Here is a 22735-nt window from a genome sequence, read left to right on the forward strand (position 1 = left end):
GCAGACGCAAAGAGCTCTGCAGCTCCTGTCTCCAGAGATGGCAAAGATTGAGGTAGAGATGGTGAAGGTCAGAAAATATAATTGGCCTAAAATTTTAGGCAACTGGGGGACAAGGGAAGAATGAGAGACACAGAAATTAGACCACTACAGTCCTCTGCTTTGATTAAAACAGATCCTGAGAGAAACTGGACATTTCAGATTTAAAATAGGTGGTGGCAAAGAATGCATCTAATTGAATGCTTTTCACCTAGTGAAAGTTAGTTGTTCTGAAAGAACTAACTCAAGGGAGAAAAAATACTTAGACGATCATTTAAAAAAAAAATCTCTTCTTCGACTATGGCAAGGATTTTCCAGCAGCTGCTTTCAGTGGCACCTGGTGCAGCTTTTGACTTGAGCCTGTTGCAGACCTTGCTGGGGAGCAGGCAGAGTGTGTGTGATTCTCCTTCCCATTTCAGCATGCCCCTCTGTAACTTCCCCCATGGCACCCCCTGTAAAACGCCTCCTTGCCCCGCAGGTTTCTCCGGCGGCGCAGCAGATGCAGCCCACGCAGACGGTACAGCCACCACAGCCAACTGGGGGTCGCCGGAGGAGGGTGGTGGATGAAGACCCAGATGAGAGGAGGCGGAAATTTCTGGAAAGGAACCGAGCTGCTGCCACGCGCTGCAGACAGAAGAGGAAGGTCTGGGTGATGTCACTGGAAAAGAAAGCAGAAGAGCTCACCCAGACAAACATGCAGCTTCAGGTGCGAGCCACTGTCTGCGCCCCTGAGGACACAGAGGGGCTCTTTGTGCCTGACTGACAGTGCCTTTGGGGCTGCCCCCGCACAGCCAGCTCCTAGTGGGAGCCCAAGTACAATCAGTCTGTTAATCAAGATGTGTGTGCTTCAATTAAAGAAATACTTACATTTTAGCGGGATAAGCCAGGAAAAAGCTGTCTTGGGATTTAGAAGCCTTCACTAGATGGAGTTGTATTTATTTTCTTTCCTTGTCACTGTTTTTTGTGGAGATTTTTTTTGAGGTGCCATTAACATGTCTGTAAAATTTTCTTCAGAGCAGGGCATGTAGTTAAACCCTCATTCAAAGCCTGTGAGAGAGAAGCACAAATAAATCAGTCTATCAGTGAGGAAAACTGGATAGATGGAAATACCACGAATATGATAATAAAAGCCTTTCTTACAGTGCTGTCCTTCTTATGGTAGGCACAGTACTTCTGCTTCATGCTTCATGTGTGCTGCCAAGGGCAGAAAACCATTTGTAGAATGTCCTCCAAAACATTCTCCCACAAAACTCAGAGGTGTGAGCAGCACTGAGGCACTGGCTGAGCCAGTAGGCTGAGCCTACAGCTGAGCTGTAGGTGACAGCAGTCCTGTCCCTGAGCACGGCAACATGGCCTTTGCCCCCACAGGTCTGCTCCCTGGCCTCATGCAGAGAGCCCCAGTATTTCCCAGTTAGACTGAAACATTGCCTTAAGTGTCTCTGGTGCTGTGAAGTTAGTTCATTTGTCAGACTGCCTTCAGAGGTTGCAAAATGATGTCACTGACAAATGTTAAAATAAACCCGGCACACAGCCTTTTTTGCTCAGTTCATTCAAAGTTATAGAGCACGTTTTATGCTCTTGGGAAGAAGCTTTGTGGAATAGCGTGGTTTAAGCTTTGTTGCTAACCAAAGTCTCTCTTTCCTTTCTAGAATGAGGTTTCCATGCTGAAAAATGAGGTAGCACAGCTGAAACAGTTATTGTTAACACATAAAGACTGTCCGATAACAGCTATGCAGAAAGAATCACAAGGATATCTAAGTAAGTAGCTGGTATGTTTGCGCTGTCTCCACACTCCTCACAGGAAAGCAAACCTTCCAATTCTTCCCTCCAGAACCCTTTCTTGGTCATGTTATCACTTGAACCTGTCTTCTCAAACATCATCCGAGCCATCCAATCTCCTGCCCTTATTTATCCAGCCCCGCTCAAAACCAAAAAAGCCCTGGTTTGCATCCCACACAGCAGAGCTAGTCTTCCCCACCCCTCCTTTCGGCAAGGAGATGCACACGGATGGACGCTCACTCCCCTGTGGAGGATCCTGCTTGAACTCACAGCTCCAAACCTGCAAGAGTCCTCCTGGGCACGGCGCTGCCAGAACCTTAAAATAACTCTCAAAAGGAAAGTTAAAAAGGAAAACATTACAGTCCCCTCCAGCGAAAATGGTACTGTGCTCTGACAGTGGCACAGACCAGGCCTGGCGCAGGTTTTCAAGGTTTGTTAACTCTTTTTTAACTCTCATCTTTCTTTCTATTTTTTTTCCCAAAAACTTCTCAGCTAACAGAGACATTTAATCAATTCTTTCTAGTTGACGCATTTTGTGAGTAGTAATTTAGCGACAAATTCTCTGTTTCGTTCTAGAACAGTTCAGAAGTGCCTCAGGGCTTGCTAGATTGTGACATTGTCTTAAAATAGAGCCCATTTCTGTCTCCTCTGCATCACTATGCATCTGTCTCTTTAACAGTACTCAAAGAAAAAAACACATAATTACATTACATGCCTATCAGCTATTGCTTGAATTAGATTTTCTGTGCTGCAGCGCACTGCACTCTAATTTTGATTCCTGCTGGAACAAATAAAGCATTTAAGCATCCCAACTGATTTTAAAGACCTTAAGATATCAGACTTTTTATCCCAGCATTAGTTTCAGTTATTAAGGCCTTGGACTTTTTTCAAGACTCAACTCCTGAAGTCAGGTTGATATCAGAGAAGCTAGCTTGAAAAAAGAAAAAAAGGAAACTAAAACAACCTTAAGACAGAGGGTGTTGGCTAACTGTAATTATATTTTGAAATCCTGGGCCTTGTGCATGCTTCAGGTCATCAATATTTCCAAGAGGAACTCAGCCTAGGTTTTTTGCTTGGATGGAAAAATGAATGTGTGTTGTCTCTGTGCCCTCATTCCCTTCCCAGGTCCCGAGAGCAGTCCTCCTGCAAGCCCGGTCCCAGCTTGCTCCCAGCAGCAAGTCATCCAGCACAACACCATAACGACCTCCTCCTCCGTCAGCGACGTCGTGGGAAGCTCCACTCTCACCCAGCTTGCCAGCCACAGAACAGACATCAACCCCATCCTTTAAAATGGTTGATCAGAAACTGCTGGGGGAGTGTGGTACCGTATCAAAGCGTCCTCTCTGCTAAGGACATTTGCAACCGTAACTCAAGCCTGGAAGATTCCTCAGTTCTTGAAAGACTCTGGCTATTCATTTTTATAGTTATTAAAATGTCTTTTATACTTAGTTACATGAAAGGGAGTTACGCAATTAATATTCTATCAGCTTGAGAAATGCTTTGGTGCTTTCTCCATTTTTTTGGTACCAGTTACTTGTTTATAAACCTAACTGTTTCTGTACATAGTCATGTTTCCTTCTCACCACTCTAGCCTGCAGCCTCAGAAATATAAAGTTGTGTTAAACTGCAGCTTGTTAGCCAATGTGAGGCATGAAAAGTACTAAACAGAGTCAAACATAGGTAACTAGGAGTAATTAGGCTATAAATATAGACCGAGGGCATCTGCTGACAGCATAATAAAAAAGAGTCAGCGTTGTGCTATCAGCAGACCGCGTCTCGCATTCAAAGCCTCTTTCAGAGCAGTTATATAGGATGTGGCTTCAGGACAAAATCAAGCCCAAATAGCATGCTCTTTTGTCTAGCCCTCCCCCTTCTCCTCTTTCCCCTACCCTGGCCTTTTTCTCCTCCAGTTATTCTCACACCTTCCTTTTTCCCTTCCCTTTTCATTTTCCAGCTGTTTTTTTCCTTGCTTTTTTTTTTCATTCCAAGGCTTTCTTGCTTCCCTCTTTTTCTCAAAGAATGGTAATGAACAAGAAAACTTCAAGCCCACCTAAAAACTGTCGGCACGGCTGCTGCTTTCACTAGCTCTTCACCCGCAGTTGGGCTGCGCCAAGCATTTGGCTTTTGAAAACTACAAATGCTCCTGATTTAGTGTTTTTAATAAAAAGGGAAAGGTGAAAACAGCAAAGCTGCAGGTGAAGCAGGATGGTGAGCCAGCTGTGTTGATGCTAGCAGCCCTGTAAGCTTCTGTGATGCAGTAGAGGCATAGCGAGCAACACCTGAGAGTCACAGCAATTTTTTGCACTGCCAGTAATTAATGCAGAAAAATCCATGTAGTATATAATAATTCGGAAAAGTTCTGTTCCCTAACCTGGTTACGTTGTTCTAGCAATGAAAGCTAAGATCCTCAGGCTTCATGGGCTATAAATGAGAAATAAATCAGTGTAATGGTTCTGTCCAGTTGGAAAAATGCCATTTTTCATTCCGAGGGAAAGACTTGGTCTATGCAGGCATCCCTTTAAACTTTCACGGACTGATCCCAAGCTGGCAGATAGTGTAGCTTCACTGACTTTAATGGCACTTAACACCTGCTTACCACGGGTAAGGAATTGTTCTTTAGGACGCTAAATAATTTTTAGGAGGCACGCAGCCGCTAAAAAATGCTGCAAGAATGCCAAGTCCCACACTTGGGATAAAATACAGTCCTGCAGAGAGGGTCTGGAAAAGAGCCTTATGCTACAATTAAGGTTTTTGTTTGGACTCTGAGCCTGCCCCTCAGCACAACTGATTTGCATCCCCGAGTGGTCCCAGTGATTGATGGGAAAATCAGACAGAGATGATGCCAGTTAATTATGCTGCCTTGCTGTAGACTGGGACCCGATTTTGCTCTCAAATCTGTCGGAGGCAAAAGCTCCTGCTGCTCACCCAGGGAGCAAGCTCCAAGCTGGTGAAAAATGTTCAAACATTTTGAGCTACATGTTCAAGAGCAAAATTCACATTAATCCCAGCAAATCCTCTAGCCCTGAACACACTTTGTTCTGAAGCAAAACTCTCTTCCTCAAAGACTGTGTCTTTGGTCTTTGGAGAAGTCATGAGTTTTTAAAGGGTGAGTCTTCTCCATGCAGGAGGGAGAGTGAAACAACTGAAGTGTGAGGAGGTTCTGTAAGGAGCAGGGCCTGTCTGGAAAGGAACGCAAATTTCTGAGCATCAGTCATTGCTGAATTAGTTCTTATATTGGTGACTAACTTTTTATCAGTGTCCTTTTCTTTAACAGCTTGCTTTCCATTTATGCAAATACATTCAAAAGAAGAAGATTTTTAATGTACAGTGTAAATCTTGACTTGATTATATAGTCTAAGAACCAAAAAAAAAATTATGAAAAAATACAAATGTAAAGGATTTTCTATTATATTTTAGACAAACATATACTTTTAAAGTGTTTTAAATACTGAAACTATAATTTTTTTTAATCTCCAGTTGTAATGGCTAAATGGTTTTGCTTCATCATGGCTCCCAAGAGAACTTTTTTCAAATATGCAGTCGAGAGAAATGTTCCAGCTGAGTATCCACTATGTGAAAAACCTAAATAAGCATTTCCCCCACATCTGAATTTCATCATTCACCATCTAAAAGGAAATGCCATTGCAGGGTTAATTTAAAAAACTTTACCTCTATATGGGTAGCATTTAAATACATTAAAAAATAAAAATCAAAGTTGTTGGTAATATTAGAATACCCAGTTGAGCTACACTGCACTAGAATTACGGTTTAGCTTCATTTTATTCAGTCTCCTCAATTAAAATATTTAGCTGTTAAAATGAAAGCCTCTACATTAAAAAGGGGGAAAAAAAGGAAAAAATACAAAACCTTGCTTAAGTTTTGTTAAATTCAGCAACTTGACAGTTTGACTGATGTGTATTATATATAGCTCAATTATTTCTTTTTTTAATGCTAACTAGGCAAGCCAACCACACATGTTGGCCTAAATGTGTAATTACAATGAAATGTCTCCTCTCTATACTATTGGCCTTTAGGTATAATCCTTGCTAGTGATGTGGAAATAAGTAAAGGATGAAAAGCTATTTGCTATTGCTTCTTGTAACTCTGCCGCAGGTTCACAGGCCAAGACAACATGCAGCATATTTATATCGGCTCTATCATTGGGAAAAGGACCAACCATACCAGGCACCTTATGTTATTCATCAGATTTGCTTCCACATTAAAATGCTCTTGTTTTCCAGGGGAGTGATCCTGCAGCCTTTCCTCAAGCTGCTGGTCCAACCAGGCACTGGAGGCTGCCTGAGCAAGGGCTGCGGGAGAAGCCCCAGCCCTGTCTCCAGGATGTCCCTCTGCCATGTGGTCAGTGGCAGCAGCCTCTTCCTAAGCATGTCACTCTAAATGTGCTTCCTGGGCTCTTTCCATCAAGGAGGAATCCTGCTTTTCCACAAGCTGCTTCTGGAGACTGCTCCACTTTCCTCTTGCCTGACCAGTCCAGCCTGTTGCCAGGCTCACTAGGCTCTGTGCCCTATCCCACTGCCAGTGAAGGACAACTCTGACCACTTCCATCATCCATCCCAAGAGCACTTGCAGGATGGTGAGCCTTGGCCAGTGCCTTGTTCAGGAGGAGATGTTACCATACCATAGACAGCATCTCGTGGGTCTGACCTTGGAAGCAGGTTGGAAATCTCAGCCATGGAGAACTGCAATACTTTGATCAGAAAGAAATGATGCTGCAATCAGCTCTGGCACCCCAGCGCCCCTTCCCCAAGTCAATTTATGCAAGCCATATTCATAACGCTGCCTGTGGGAGACAAGTAGTTTGTGTGCTATCATGGTGTGTTTTATAAGGACAACAAGGATGATGATGATGATTTATGGAGAATTTCATGCTGTTGAGAGTTAATTCCTGCTATGAAGCTAAATGTATGCTGCCCATATTCTGAATAGTGGAAAGTCAATGGTTCAGTGCCTCAGTGCGTGTGGATTTAGTGTTAATGACTCAGTCCTGTTAACTAACAAGCCAGCTGTAACTGTTGTTAAATGCCCAACTTTTGAGGATTCATATTTTTTTAAGCAACAATATTTAGTGTTGAAAACTAGCCTTTTAGTTTAGGCAAAATGTGCTTTTTAGCAGCTAATACCTTTTTTAAAAAAAAAGCGTATAGAGTGAATTTATGAAAATTCATGAGGACCAAAGCAATTTTAAAACAGGAATCTATTAATTTAGTATTCACATAGAATTTTATAAAGTATTTATTAATAAATGTTATTTTAACACATTCCATTTGAACAGTATTCTTGTACAGAATCTGTTTGTTGTTTTTTTTTTAAAGTTACAATATTAGTTTTGCAATAAACTACTCTAGGTGTGTGTGCATCTTAATCTTTCAGGGTCTCAAGCAGAAGTCATCCATCTAAGATGGAACAGTTTGCTGAGGTCAGTTGTACAGAAATTCCTAGAATTAAATGTTTTCCTTAAAGCAGCATCTGCTTTTTTTTTTCTTTTTTTTTTTTTTTTTGGTAACAATGAAACAAATTATAAACCTTCAGTTGTTTCCTATGTATTGCAAAATGTGCTTTCTCATTTTAGAAAGCATGAGTCAACGTATAACTGGAAAGCCTGTCTCTTTTTTTCTGCTTTTTTTTTAGGGCTGATTTTATACATCACCACAGAAGATCTAACCCCATCCTCATTTCTTGTCTAATATCACATAGTGAGTTGCACTATACTGCCTTATCATTGCCTCTTCAGTCCTCTTACTAAGCAGTGTTCCTTAGATTTAGATTATCAAAGCCCAGTTATACATCAGAGAAAATTACTAGAGGGGAAAGAAGAGAAAAAAATTGATCTGTAGACATAAAACCTAAACTGTGCCTATAAAACAAAACCAGTTACAACTAATTAGTATCTTATTTCTACATTTCAATTATTTATATTCTTTTAAAATTGCACTTTAGCTCTTGCTCTCTTTCTTGCTCTCTCTTGTTGAATCATTAATACTCTTGAAAAAGTTTTGCACCAGATACATTTATATGCTTTCACTGGTGGCATATCTACAACTTGTCTCTCACACCTGCCCAAGCGGAGAAGCTGAGACCAGCCAGTCTTCAGTGTGACTTAGACTTTACACCCTCTTCATGACAGCATATAAATGTTTTATTATGCAATGTGTGTGATGTGAGGCAGCATTTAAGCTACATTTATAATCTCTCATCCCAAGAACCAAAGTGTCCTGTATATCCTAAGGTCAGGAGATTGGCTCTGTTGTGCATTGTGAGGCACTTTGACTGTTGTCCAACTCACAGTAGCTGCAAAGCTGCAGTGGTAACAGTGGCCATACTATGTATTAGAGTTCTGAATCAATAAAATATGTTGCCTTATAACTTGACTAGGGACAGCACCTTTAAAAAGAAAAAAAAAGAAGAGACAAAAAACTTCTAAGAACAAATAAAAGCAATAAATTCTCAAGCAATTTGAACACCAAAAAAAAGGTTCAATTTTTCAACATCTGAAATCATCACCTTACTGCGTAGACAAAAGAGACTGTTTACATCCATAACCTCTTTTTGTTGTTTTTTTTTTTTTTTTTCCCAGAGCTTACAGTTATCCCAGTTTTATCAGTGGCTTTACACTTAAGAGCTAAATTGCTCACCATTATTGGTTTTCCATAGCTTTCAAAATGACTTTATAGCAAATCCTAAACTGCATGAGGCCAAAAATGTCAGTGTTCACACACACTGAGACAAGATTGATTCTTTAAGTGGAAATCTGATCCTTTCCCAGGCTCTCCTTGGACTGGAATCAATAACTGCAACTCGTTAGATTGAGACCAATGTGTAATACCTGGGATTCAGGATCTACATTTATGCAAGCTAAATGTTAGCATTGCTGAGTTTCACCTGGTGGAACTGTTCACAAAGCCCATGGGCAGAGCCTGCTATCTGATGCCGTGAGGGGTCTTAGACCCAAATATCTTTCTTGATTGAAAATCTGCATGACAGCCTTCTGAATGAAGACTGAAAGCTCCTTCCAGCTTTGCAGAAACTGCAGCAGTGTCCTAGGGTGAGGGAGGTGGGAGGATTGATTGAGCATTTCCAGGGAAATGCTTCTCTTGCAGGAATCTAGGAAATTTCAGAGAAATATTTTCCCCACCCCACAAGTCTGACATTGCAAGGAGTTCCCTGACAGAGATCACCTTTAGCATGCTCCCACAAGACACACTTCTTTGCACGAAAGGTGTAGTTGCTCTTCTGAGTAAGAACAATTGCCACTGAGAGTTTTGCCAAGGATTTTATCATTGGGACCCAAGTGTTTCCCAGCCCGTGGCCGTGAGCTCTGTATCCCTCTCTCTGTAGCAGTTCTCTTCAAACACTGGGTAGCGCTCATCAGTGAACATTGCTTCTTTGGACTATTGCCATTGTCCTGGTTTTAAGGAACTTTTAGCACTGCTTGGAGTAAGCCTAAACTATCGAAGTTTATATATAAATATATATATATATATATATTATATTAAAGAAAAAGGTGCTGTCACAGTAAGTTTTGGGCTTGAGGTTGTTTGTATTGTATGCAAAGGTTTTGTGTTTGTATGTCTGTTTTATTCTGTAAAGCAACCACCTTCCTTACTGGAGGGAGATACTTTTTTTTTGGTACATAAATGTAAATACTTGCTGCAGCATTTAATATGTTTAATTTTATGTTAAGCTTTTTGTTGCATTGTGAACCCATTATTGTTACAAATGGACAATGAGTTCATTGAGACTGTTCAACTAGGTCAGATTTTTACATCTCTTTCTAGCTAGAAGAGAAAGGATTTTTGTGCATTTGTACAAATGTTAATAATATCACTGCAATTCCAATATAATAAAGCACTCAAATATAAATAATTCCAATAGTTCGTCTGAATCTGTACTCCAGACATTTTACCATATGTGTAACTCCTGCAATTAAACCAAGCTATTCTTCACTGATTTCTATTATTCCCTACAACCCCTCATCTCCCTCCAAACTGGAGGAAGACCATGGTGCAGGGCACACTGCTGTCTGGTGGGAGGAGCAAGGTGCTGTGCAGGCCTTGCAGCTCACCATTGTCCTCCAGCAGCTGAGGTGACTTGGTAAGAACAAGTTCTCTGAACCTCCTCCAAGCAGGGAGGCTGCAAAGCCTCAAACAAAAAGACTTACGTGGTGGAGCCTGACATGAGGCCTCCGCATAAGGATGAGACAAGCTGTTACTTTACTTTTCCTTGCAGCTGGAGTGTGCTTGTATCAAAATACACTCCGTGCTTGTTATCCCGCCAACCTCTCGTCTTGCCAAAAGCTGCCTGGAAATGGATTTCCTGCTGGGCTAATTAGCTCTAATTGTGATGCCCCTGTTATCTTGCCAACCTCATTTCTCACTATAAATTGGTCCAATACAGACCTTGGCACAATAATGCGTAAACTGTAATCTAAAGTTAGTCGGGATGAACCCATCTCTCCAGTGGGAATCAGATTAGCTGTAGATTAATGAAACTTGATGTCTTGCTGGCAGTCCCAGAGCGAGGGCCTGACCCAAGCAGCGCAGCCTCAGTGACAAGGACCAGCCTGGCTTCAAGTGCTCTGTGCTGGTGTCACACTGCAGGACATCGGCCCCATGCAGTGTGACCGTGCTGCTCCCTTGGGGGCCCTGGCACAGGCACAGCTTCTGCTGCTCTCCCCCCTGGGTTTTAAAAGGCTAAATCTGGCCAAGAGCATTCACCCTCCTAAAATGGGTAGGAAAAAGGCAGAGCCGTGCCCCTGTTCCCATCCTCCCTTTGTAAAAGCTGGAAGATGGGGCAGTGGGTGCACATGGGGTGTACCTCTTTAAGGGGGTACAGCAGACGTTTTCCCCAAACATCAAGGCATGGCATTAGCTGGATACTTTTCTGAGGTCATATGCTCCTGCACTGCCTTTAAAGTGGAGATGTCATGCCACTGTATTTATTAAAGCAGGGCTCTTGCTCTGGCGCCAAATACTGAAAGAGAATTGTCATATCTGTAAAAATAGGTGCCTCTCATGAAGACATATCACAGGATAACTTTATTGTCCACACAGTTATATTTACACCTGACAGTATGAGCTAAGCAAGATGCATTCAGACTGAGGTAAGACTGCCCTTTACAGCTGATTCATGGTTTCCCAAACCTGATCGTAGTATTTGTTCCTCTTCCAAGCAGTCCACTGTTACTATTGCTCTCTGCAGGCTGTTCTGGACATCATAACAAAGTTATTATTAGCAAGAAAATGAATCAGTGTGAGCACACACTCTTCTCCTTTGCAGGGATGCAGCCAAAACTAGACTAAACTGAGGACACTCTGCATCAGCATGAAGGTTGCCCCAGGTTATGCTGGTCAGAGCAGTGGTACAGAGAGACTCCTTCCCTCTGCCACACTAGCCTCTCGTGCTTTGGCTGGATCCACTTAGCTCCTCAACGTGTCCCAGCTTTTTCCTGAACCCAGGCTGCAGCCTCCTTGCTATAAGGGCATTCAAAACTAATGGCAATATAGCACAGAGTTCAAGGAGGGATGATAAGCAAGCACAGAGGACACCACAGGTACCCAAGGACTTTGGCAAAAATCAAGGCAGAGTAACAGAGCAACAACAGCAATTTGGAGAAAGCAAACAGCTCACCAAAAAAGGAGTGTGGAGCTAGGGGATGGTGGTGAACCTCCATGAGCCCAAATGTAAACAGACACAAGAGCTGAGAAATTGGAATTGAACTGGTTGGTGCTAGAGAAACCCTTCAGGGGAGGATGAAAAAACATGGCAGACACAAGTACTTTTTTTTTTAAAAAAGTTTACAAATATTGGGATAGAGGGAACACTGTACCTGCAAGGATGCAAAGCTCTTCACTATCATACTGACTCTCTAAAGGGACAAAACATGTCTGACCTCCTTTTGGACAATCTCCCCACATGCAACTAGTGGGGAATCCCCCCACATGCAGCCCTTGGGGACAGGCTCAGAAATTATGTGGTTGATTAGGTCCCCTCATTAGCAACACTTTCTACCCACAGCTCTAGCAAACGCTTGCAGGACAGACCTACCTCTCAGCCTTCCCTGCCCACCTGGAGTCACTGTCTAGCTGGAAGCAGGCAATGGATGGTTTCTTCTCCACAATAGCTACTGGCTGCTGAGGGCCCACTACAGGAGTCTCCAGCTCTGATCATACCCTCAGAATTAACCTGCTACACCCACTTTCTTTTCACTTTACTTTACTCACAGGCATTTGCGGAATTACCCACAGGGAACAGGCACAAGATAAATTACAAAAATTTATTGAGAACTTTTTTCTAGGGAGTCAAAAAGTTAATCAAGCATCAGAAAGGAAGGATCAAAGTTAAACCAGGACCACCACTACCATTTAGGTCAGAGTCAACAACTGACGGTCTGGGACTATTTGCTCAATTCTTTAGTCTGCTTTGTTATTGCAATTGCCCTAATCTTTTTTTTTTTTTTTTTTTTTGCCTCCGAGCTGCTCTGCAGCAAAAGGGACATTTGTTTTAGCAGCTCTAAGAAGGGCATTAGTGCTGCCATGCACTTAAAGCTCTCTTTCTGCAGCATTCTTGAGCAGTATTTTTCCCCTAGCCTCTATTCTCCAGCAATACAATGCCACAGTATGAGAATGACCCAGTGAAGCTGATAAAATATTTAAGATGTGTGTTCTGATTGTGTTAGGTAAGAAAATACCACCAGAGCCCGACCATTAGTGAACCTGATCAGTCCACTCCCTCAGGAATCAGTCCATTCCTGCCAGCAGAGCAAGCCAGAGCAATCTGAACTAGACACAGTGAGGCAGCTTCCTTTCCCAAAAGAGCGGGAAGCTTGAAAGTGTATTTTGCAGAGATAAGGAATTGGCAACCTGTGGGTCGTGCTCTAAAAGCAAGAAAAAGAGACATATAGGCGTATAGATAAGCAGACACAGATTCTATAGATACATATAGACAATACAGATATACAGATGCAGACAGCAGAGATAGGTGCCTGTGTGTATACACAGCAGGTCAGCAGGTGTTTTCACAGGGCATTGCATTCAGCTGACAGCAAGTCAACTTAAAAGAAAGAAAAATACTTGACATAACTGGCCAGTTCATGTAGGAAATTGAGTTGAGAAAAAATAAATAGAGGCAGAAACAGATTAGTTTAAATTTGGGGCCCTCTGGATTATAATGGATCCTATAGGAAGACAGGAGGGTTTGTATGGAAGGACTCAATATCCTCCTTGCACTTTTCCTTTTGTTTCACTAATCATTTTCATTCTGAGTTATTTGGTGGTTGAGCCAATTCCAACTTAGCAAAGTTTTTCTTTGCTTGAAGAAGCTGTGCTGCAAAGACAACACGTAGCCATGGATAAGAAAAAGGAACTGGCCACAGTGGGACATGGCTGTGGACTCTGGTTACACTGGGTTGTGTAGGGTATCACAACACCAGCCGTTGTTTTGACTTGGGTTTTTGTTGTTGGTATTTTGCTGTGGCTGCTCCCAGTACTTTGATCTATACGTTAAATAGTCAGAATTAAAGTCAGGCAGTTTTCACAAGCTGGATGGGGAGGATGAGGAAGGCATAGTTTTGCTACCAGTGTCCTTCTGCAATGGTGGCTGCCTTTAGAGGTAAGGTTTTATCGTTCAGATGGAGTAAGGGCAACCGGCACTGACTGACTCCCCCTTGAGCGCCTAATTCCTGTAATCCTAAATTCATCCCCTAGAACAGCTGAGGGACTATCAGCCCTTTGTAAAGGTGCTTCTGCTACCTCTTTGTGGTAATACTGTGTGGCATGAGGTGAAGGGCCTGGGGGGACACTCACAGTCCCACAGTTCCATTATTCCACAATGTGGTAACAACATCCTGGCAACAAGGTTTGCAGGGCTCACACTGTACTGACACACTTGACATTGGCACTGCAGGTGACTCCTGCCACAGCACTGCAAAAGCTGAGCTAAACCAATGCCCTGCCATTAGTCTGACCGTGCCTCAAGCCAATCTGACTGACTAAAACTAGGGAAAAATGCATTGGAAAATTATTTATCATGTTGCCAGTGTAGCTAACTGGTGCGGCAAACCATGCAGCTCACCATGTGCAGAGCCTGGTGAGGGCAGGAAGGACAGTGGGCAGGTGAGTGGGCAGAGAGTGAGCAGAGAATGAAAAAATGGCCAAAATGTTTGTGAGTTGCTGCATGGTAAAGCTGTGCTCCTAGGCTGTGCCCAGACAGAAATTCAAGTGAGATGGTGTCTGCATCTGGTGCCATTAGTGGCAGTGATTCTGCCCTGTTGTTCCTGTCAGGTTTCTATACTGACCCATTACCAAGGCTTTACCCAGAGTTGTCCTCCCCCTCCAAAGACCATGAAGCCAAAAGTAGCTTTAAAACATGACCTGCTCTCTGCCTTCAAAGAGTTAGCAATACTCACTCTTCAGAGACAGGGAAACACAAGCTACTGACTACAATGTGCTTTTAAATTCTTTTTACAGTGGATCTCCAGAGCAGAACTCACATTTTAGTTGATTAGGAAGACCTTCATGGGTATCTCCATGAGGGTAATTTCTTCTGTCATGTTATCCCTCATGTCACTCCAGAATTGTACAAAGATCCTTTTTAGCAGCAGCAAAAAGAGGTACCATCTTGATCTGCCCACAAAAGCATGTCTGCTTTCCTTGCAAGCCCATGCTGAGCAAAGGGAGCGTGCAGGGCTGAGCTCTGTCAAGGGACAGTGCCACAGAAGGAAGCACGACACGCACAGCCCTGGCACTCACAGCTTGTTTCTGGGATGGCATGAGAAAGGCCCAATTTTTCCCAATTGCAAAATAAGACCCTTTGGCTTGCTGAAGCCGTAGAAGTTAGGAACACAGCAGTCCCTTTTCCAGGAAAACTCTACTTCTAATGCAGTATGGGAGCAGTAGGAACCTATCAGAGCTGCAAAGCAGAGCTCCATCACTGCTGCTGGGCTAATCAGAGCCAGCAGCTGGGAGAGAAAGCCAAGGACAGCTTTTAAATGCACACGGCAGAGAGAGGAATGAAAAATATTAATTTTAAATGGATCGACACTGGCCTTGGAACTAGGCAGGCAAACATCCAAACCTGTCAGGAGGGAGTAATGAGGGCTTTAAAATTAGATGTGATCACCTATCTGCGGCTGTACAGAGTGTTTGCTGTGTATCCCTCATACCTTAGGGAGAACCCCAGACGTGAGGTTACAAGTGGGCTGTCTGTCTATGGGCTCTTTCATCTGAAAGTTTCAAGTGCTTCTCAGGTTTTAATTTAGTGCCTTAATTACCCAGGGATTTAGGTACATATAATTGTCTTCATTTTTCCCAGCAGTACACAGAGAGGAATAGACTGACAGAGAAACCAGAAAGCGTGAGCACACCCCCCGCTCTCCTACCCCCCTTTCCTGCTCTTGCCAACAGCCCGTACATCAGGGCCCTGCCAGGAGACTGCAGGCAGGCAAAGCTTTACCTTCTGAAGGCATATCCATGCAGCCCTCCCTAAGAACTGTAATCCTTGCCCTCAAGGAGAAATGAGCTGTTTTGCTTTCCATTTGTCTTCTTCAAAGCTCTGGCCAAACTCATCCTCATTAGGAGGCCATTAAAACACCGATGTTCTTCACATTACGATTTCCTCTTGGATTAGATGGGAAGATTTTTACATGCTGTAAAAAGATTCTCTGGTTCTGACATCTCCTTTTTTATTTGCCCAGACCAAAAGCTTGTAAGGAACAGGAATGGGAAACCATACCAGCATTCAAATAAAATGCCACAATCATCCACAGAGGCGAGGGGAAAGCCCTACAGTCTCGTTAGCCAAACTTGCACATGGTTCTAATCAAATGGGTGGGAGGGAGACATTCCCTTGGCCACGGATACCAACGATTTTTTCCTTAGGTTCCAATTCTGTAACTCTTATTCATCTGAAGATAAACGGGCTTTTCAGGCAGGGAAAGAGGGCTTTGGGACCGGGCTCTAAGGCTTTTCATGTATTCATGAAGTTGTCACTTGCCTTTTACATTCAAATTCTGATGGGTCAGACTTCCTAGACGGTGTCTTTCAACACCTAATAACTCACCCAGCAAGCTCCCGTGCTAATACAGACATCTTCTTATCAAGCTCGAGACTGAGAGGTTTGAGGATTATTTTAAAGACACTTTTTGGATTTATACTGAATCCTTCACAGGGATTATTTATGTGGCATTTCTTTCCCATTACACAGTTGAAAACATCACCTGTTTTAGCAGGAGATTTCTGGGGTGAGAGCAGAAATATTTTGAGGAATTTGGTCACTGCCATTTGCTAATGGAAAATGTAGCAACTGAAGCAGTTTTTTTTAAAACCACAATAAATTTTATATTTGTTACTGCTGGATTCCCATTAAATGCATTAATTACAGGAATGTTTAATGAAACAAGTGAAAAAAACCCCTCCATTATGTATAGAGCACTGTGAAAAACAAGGTATTCAGCAGCATGTGCTCTTATATACTCTTAATAAAGGACCTTACCATAAGGTAAAAACCCAATAAAATATGCTATAATGTGCTATGGGACCCACCATTGATTTACAATACATTTACTCCTTTAGCACTAAGCGAGTTTTGCACAATACACAGCCAGCTTTTATATATTTATATACAAGAACCGTTTTCGTCTCACAAAGATTTATTGAATTTCCCCAGAGCATATTCATTTTCTAAAAAGTTCTTTGTTTTGCTCAATATTCATTGTAATAAAGGCAACAATCTTCTTCCTGATTGACACCCACGATATTAAAATTACCAAAAAAAAGAGAGCTGATATCGTAATACTTTATATGGAAATATAACTCTGTAGGCTCTGTGAGACTAAATGCAAACAGAGTTTTGCTAATCTGGCATTTTGCAAAACTGCAGCATGTTGGGCGAGGTCTAGAAATACATGGCAAAATTATTGTGAAGTTCCAGTTTCTAATTCTTCCAAGGAACTATAAATGAGTAATTTTTAAAAGTTCATACACCTTCTCTTCCCCCAAACATAAATTACAGACATGTAAAACCCATAACAGAAAGTTCAATATAACTGCTGAGAAAGTTAAATTATGCATAACATAATGAACATGGGTTGAAATCCTTGAAGAAATGAAGGGGGATTCTCTGAAATGCACTTGTCAATCCTTTGCATGTCATCAAAGACTATTTTTTCAAGCACGATGTAATGTCTCATGATATAATGGAGCAGTTCTCGGTGTTCCTTATTAGTCACACAGATTATTATGGTTGGCAGAGGGTTCTCTCTGCATTCCTTCCTTAGAGGTACATTTGCTCTCCGATGCCCATTCAGACCACTACAAAATTCAGCCCCCCGAATTTAGATGGGCCCCCTTCTGCCTTATCCTCACCTGTAATAACGGGAGGGGAACGTGCAAGACGCTCGTCCTGCAAACCCGCGCTGCGGGCCCGTCCTGCGGCGCTGCGTAGGGTTCGCCCCAAGTGCACAGAGCTGGGGCCCACAGCAGACCGAGTGCAGGAGCCCTTGGGAGGAAAAAGCTCTCCGCTTGCCTTGCCCAACTGAGGAAGGTCAGCTTTGCTGACAGCAAGTGTCGCCCTGTTCACGCACACCTTTGGGGCAGCCGAGCTGGGCCGAGATGCTTCTCTGCCTTCCACAAATCTTCCAGCTCGCGCACGGGCGCTGCCGAGGCCGCTGCCCCGCTCCCGAGCCCCGGGGCCGGTGAGTGTGAGCATCGCACAGCCCCGCTCCCGAGCCCCGGGGCCGGTGAGTGTGAGCCTTGCACAGCCCCGCTCTCTCAGCCCCTCACCTGCGGCCATCCAGGCCCGGCGGGCGCCGGCTCCGCTCCCACACGCGCCGCGCGGGCCGGTGGCCGAGGGCGAGCCCGGAGAGGCCCCAAGGGCTGCACCATCTCGGGCAGGTGCGTTTGCCCGGCCCCGCCGCACGGGCCCATCACAGACGGGGCATCCCCAAGGGCCCGAACCCGCGCTACCCCGGACCGGCCGCGGGCAGCTGCGGCAAGGCGGGGCGGGGGACGCTGGGCGCACCGGGACACAGAGCTGATGCGGCTCGGCGAGCACAGCTCGGCTCGGCACGGTACGGTTCATTTCGCTGAGCTCGTGTCGGCGCGTTCCCGGTGCGGCCGTGCCCCCCTGTGGCGCGGCCGGGAAGCTCAGGCGGCCGCACCGGTCCCTGCTCAGCCCGGCCGCAGCCCCGGCTCCGCGGTGGGGCCAGGCCGCACCGGCACCGGGGCGCTGTCAGCGCCTCTGGTGCTGCTGGTTTTCTCTCCTCGGTTTTTTATTTCCCCGACGGCTACGGGGCAAACTGCCCCGAGAATCGATCCGACCGACACCTAACTGATCAAACCCCAGCAAAGGCGAAAGTTACTACCAAAAAGTCTGGAATTGTTCCTCCCCGCGTTGGCCAGCGGTGACTGCGGGGTCACTTGGTGTCATGGGAGGGAGAGACAGAGCAATGCCCTTTTTGCCGGAGCAGGGAACCGTTCATCACTTTGGTGGGAGACCCACAAGACACCAGGGTAGCAGCAAAAGGGAAATGCTGCCCTGACCCATGGAATGGGTCTCTTCTTTGTCGTAGCTGTTCTTTCGTCTGAGGCAGGGCACATGGGTTCAAGGTTCTGGCTTCTCACTCTGCCTGCAAATCTCCCCAAAGAGAAAGGAACAGGGATTTCTCTGGTGATTTCTTCATTTTCCTATTTCAGAGCAGACAATTTTCAGCAAGAAACCAAATATGAGGCTGCAACTGTAAAAATGTGAATGAATACTTTCAGCCAAAGAGTGAAAGCAGTGGAATTCAGAGTTATAATAAGTAGCATCCTTACTCTTTATATATAACTATGTGATCTTCAAGGTCCCTTCCAACCCTAACCATTCTATGATTCTATGAAATATGTATCTCAGCTGCTGTCTCTGTGAGCTATGCAGACTATTTGTGCTCTTGACTTCAACCATTTTAGAAATGACAAATTTAAAATTTGACTAGGAAATGCTCTGTTGGAGTAAAGCTCTGAAGATTATTGAAGAGCACACACAGCCACATTCTGTGAATGATGCATCCCTCTACTTAGCACAGCAAGGACAGTTTTCAGCTTTCTGAATCTTTTCCTGTTAAAATGCTAAACCTGGAAGACCTTAAATGAATAGTGCTAAGTGAGGTTTCTATGGAGGGGGCAGCACAACCTGCAGAGGGACCCTGTGCATTGGGGATAAATGGCAGGAGTTTGGTAGCAGGCAGTGACCAGTGTGGAAGGAGGGCATGAATCACGGAATCATTAAGGTTGGAAAAGACCTCCAAGGTTATCAATCCAACCATTAACCCAGCACTGCTGTATGACCACTAAAGCAGGTACCAAAATGCCACATTTTTTAAATACCTCCAGGTATTTAAGTGGTGATTCCCTAGGCAGCCTGTTCCAGTATTTGACCACTCTTTCCATGAAGACATTTTCCTAATATCAAATCTAAGTCTTCCCTGGTGCAACTGTCCCTTCATACTTGGGAGAAGAGATCAATACCCACCTCCTTACAATCTCCTTTCAGGTGGTTGTAGAGAGCAATAAAGTTCTCCCTGGCCCTCTTTTCTCCAGCATAAACAACTCCAGCTCACTCAGACACTCCTCACAAAACCTGTGCTCCAAAGCATTCACCAGCTCCAATGCCCTTCTCTGGACATTCTCCAGCACTTCCATGTCTTTCTTATAGTGAGGGGCCCAAAACTGAACACAGGATTCGAGGTGTGCCCACAAATGAGGGACAGTCACTGCCCTGCTCCTTCTGGCCACACTGATACAGGCCAGGATGCCACTGACCTTCTGTCTGGCTCATGTTCAGCTGCTGTCAACCAGCACCTTTTCCTCTGGGCAGCTTTCCAGCCACTCTGCCCCAGCCTGTAGTGCTGCCTGGGGCTGATGTGACCCAAATGCAGGACCCAACATTTTGCCTTGTTGAACCTCAGACCATGGACCTTGGCCCATCAATCCAGCTTGTCCAAATCCCTCTGCAGAGCCCTCCTACCCTCCTGCAGACAAACACTCCTGCCCTACTTTTCTCTGTACTCTCTAATTAGTAATCAGAGATTTATGTTAATTGGCAATAAGTAATAAAGTAAAAATTCCACAAATTTAGCCTATTTTGCCCATAACACCCTGAGCACATCATGCTGGCTGACATGAATAAGGAGGCCATAACCCCTTGTAACCCATTTGCATTGTAAATCTACCCTAGTACAGCATAGGTTGCACTCACCATCTTGGAAACTACATTATTCATCACAGAAGTTTCTCATGCATTTCTAGTGATTTAATTTGTCTTTGGACCTGTATCTTATGGGAACCTGGTAAATTATCATTTAGGTGATTAAGGCTTGAGGCATCACTGAGAAGGGCAGTAAGTGAGAAGAAACCCAAATCTTTTGGTCACATGGGACTTCTCAAAGAAGCCAGATAGATTTTGCATGAAAGTATTTGAAAGTTTTCAGGCCATGTGCAAAGATTTCAGTCCAAAAGAGTTCTCATGCCTTTTAGGTAAAACCACTAAACCAAGGGGGTTTAGGAACTAAGAGAAATGTCAAATATATGAATAAAATTCTCAATCGCATACATCTTACATTTAAATCATTGTAAAGTTAATAGGAAAGAAAAATGTTGTTACTATTCACCAGGAATTTTTTCTTCCTATTTTGCTGTGTTTCAGCAACTCCTTTTTTTGAAGGAATCCTTAACAATACAGCACAGCTTCTTAATTCTGTTGTTTGGAATGAAAACTTGAAGCAGAAGGCCCAAACAAATAAAGCAACCCTTTGAATTGTGCTATTGAGAGTGGGTTTTGCTGGAAACTACTTCTGAAAAACAGTCATTAGATTAAAACCAAAACTGAAACTCTCCTTCTTCTTACTGATACTCCAAAAGAGTACAAAAGATACCTGTGCAAGTGCTGATTTTTATGCCTGTGTTGAACTTTTAGTACCATGAGACTATTTGTGGTAGTGCAGATAAGCCCACATGTGAGTGTTTGCAGAAACTGAGCTTATCTCCAGCCCCTTTTAGCTGGATTCAGGGTGCTCAAGCAGACACACACTGCTTTCTCTCAGGAGCCGCAGGGTGAATACCCTCCACGTTTCAGATCTCCTTTTCCACTCTAAAGTTAAAACTTCAAAAGTCAGCAGTAAGAACCTTTGGGGATTAATGTAATTCATTCTTTCCTGTCCAAGTTTTACGTTGTGGGCTTATTACGCTGCTCACCACAACTGCAAGCTCTGGGCCAGAGACAACTGTTTCAGTTTATTTTAACAGGGTGTTTACCTTATTAAAGTAATAACAAAGAGAGATGATTGCATTAATTACTACATCAAACTAGCTGCCATGGAACTCCCCTGCCAACCCTCAAATCAATTAGGTGCATCTGTCAGTTAAGTGATTGAAGGTTTTTTATTATTATTCCTTTCCCCCACTATTTTTCTTTTAATCCATTTTGCCACTTAATAGTGTCTCTTCGAGTGCAAGCTATTGTTCTTCACTGAGAGGATGAGAAGATTTAGATGGACTCTTAACATGTGGTAAGAGGTTCAAAGCTTGATTCATGGTTACTCAGACCCATCCAAAGTGATACATACCCAACAAAGTGATTTTAAAATGCTGCTTTTTTTACTGATAGCAACTTAGACATGCCTTTCCTTGGATTAATTGGTTACAGGGGTTCAAAAAAGCAGTAAACCTTGGGGGTTGTCATATCTCTGTGAACAAGTGGCATTGGTGATTTCACACTAATGAAGATCCAACTTTAAGAACATGACCAAGTTAGGTACTTTTCTTGTTTTTGTGTTAAATCTAGTTTCTTAATGAAACAGTGCAATGTGCTGCATGCAGGGCAGTGAGAGTCTCCCTCCTAGTAAAGTTGAAACCATCAGATAATTTCAAAAAAGCAGATGGGCAGCAGTCACAGAGCTCCCACCAGTTTCATGAAAGGAATGGGTTGGATGAAGAAGAGAGAATGCTTGTCCCATCATTGAGGGAGAAGTGAGCAGAGACCTCCTTGTCCACATGTGAGGCACAAAGCCACAGTTCCACCAGCGGTCTGGGGTGTTTGGAGACACCCACTTCACTTCCCCACACAGCAGCCATTTCAGAGGAGCACACAGGGGGTTTCTTTGCTCCCAGGACTTTGAAGGGACTTGTGCAATCAGGGTTTTTTAGGAGGGGAGTTAACTTTTACATCAGAGGGAGAGGGAGTACCTCCTTATAGGAAGCTGCCTGCCAAGACAGCACCAGGCACAACACAGCCTCCTGTATGTCTGATGGGGATAAGCAGCATTTTTAGCAGTACCCTACAGCTGCCAGTTGCAGATACAAGGTAGAAGGATAACAATGGAGCTGGCTGCTGCTTCCCAGTCCTAATTTGATCCAAATCACATCATGAGCAGTTGAAAAAAAAAAGGCTTGGGGCTGCTTTAAGCTAAACCAGCTGTTTATCAATAGCCTGCAAGGACAGGGAACAGCAATAGTAGTCCTGTCATCTCCTTTCTTCAGCGTTCTGCCTGCCACCAGCTGCAGAAGCCACTGGGGCTACAGATTTCCCAACAATGGAATAAACTGCACTGTGGGAAGATCCATCTCCTTTTGGTCCTATTGTTCTAACAATACAAAATGTCTCAGTGCAGCTGAGAATCTGGCTTTTCACATCTCTCCCAGCTTATAAAAGGCTTCAGCAAGAAAAGTTGCCTGTTTCATTTTACTGAGAGTACATAATTGCTGTCAGAGACATCCAAACTGATTTTATTTTTTCTGAAAAATTGTTGCATGTTGGACATGTCACCTCCAGTTGGTTGAGATGGGAATAGGGGGAAATATAGGAGAGGTTTCTGCCTGTGTCATGAGGGAGTTCTTCACAGCAAATTTATTGTGGTGGGAGACATCAC

At 43.7% G+C, this 22735-nt stretch overlaps 1 protein-coding gene across 1 annotated transcript in view; it reads left to right on the plus strand.

Moving 5' to 3' along the window:
- The window catches only part of CREB5 (cAMP responsive element binding protein 5), a 211949-nt gene extending 204773 nt beyond the window's left edge, over window positions 1-7176 (plus strand). Inside the window, exons 8-10 of the mRNA XM_058805818.1 lie at window positions 515-742; window positions 1686-1794; window positions 2941-7176. Of these exons, the coding sequence (XP_058661801.1) occupies window positions 515-742; window positions 1686-1794; window positions 2941-3104 (501 nt within the window). The 3' untranslated portion in view covers window positions 3105-7176. The remainder of the gene's footprint in view (window positions 1-514; window positions 743-1685; window positions 1795-2940) is intronic.
- Window positions 7177-22735: the final 15559 nt, after the last annotated feature.

Source organism: Ammospiza caudacuta, chromosome 1, assembly GCF_027887145.1.
Source record: "Ammospiza caudacuta isolate bAmmCau1 chromosome 1, bAmmCau1.pri, whole genome shotgun sequence".
Classification (NCBI taxonomy): Eukaryota; Metazoa; Chordata; class Aves; order Passeriformes; family Passerellidae; genus Ammospiza; species Ammospiza caudacuta.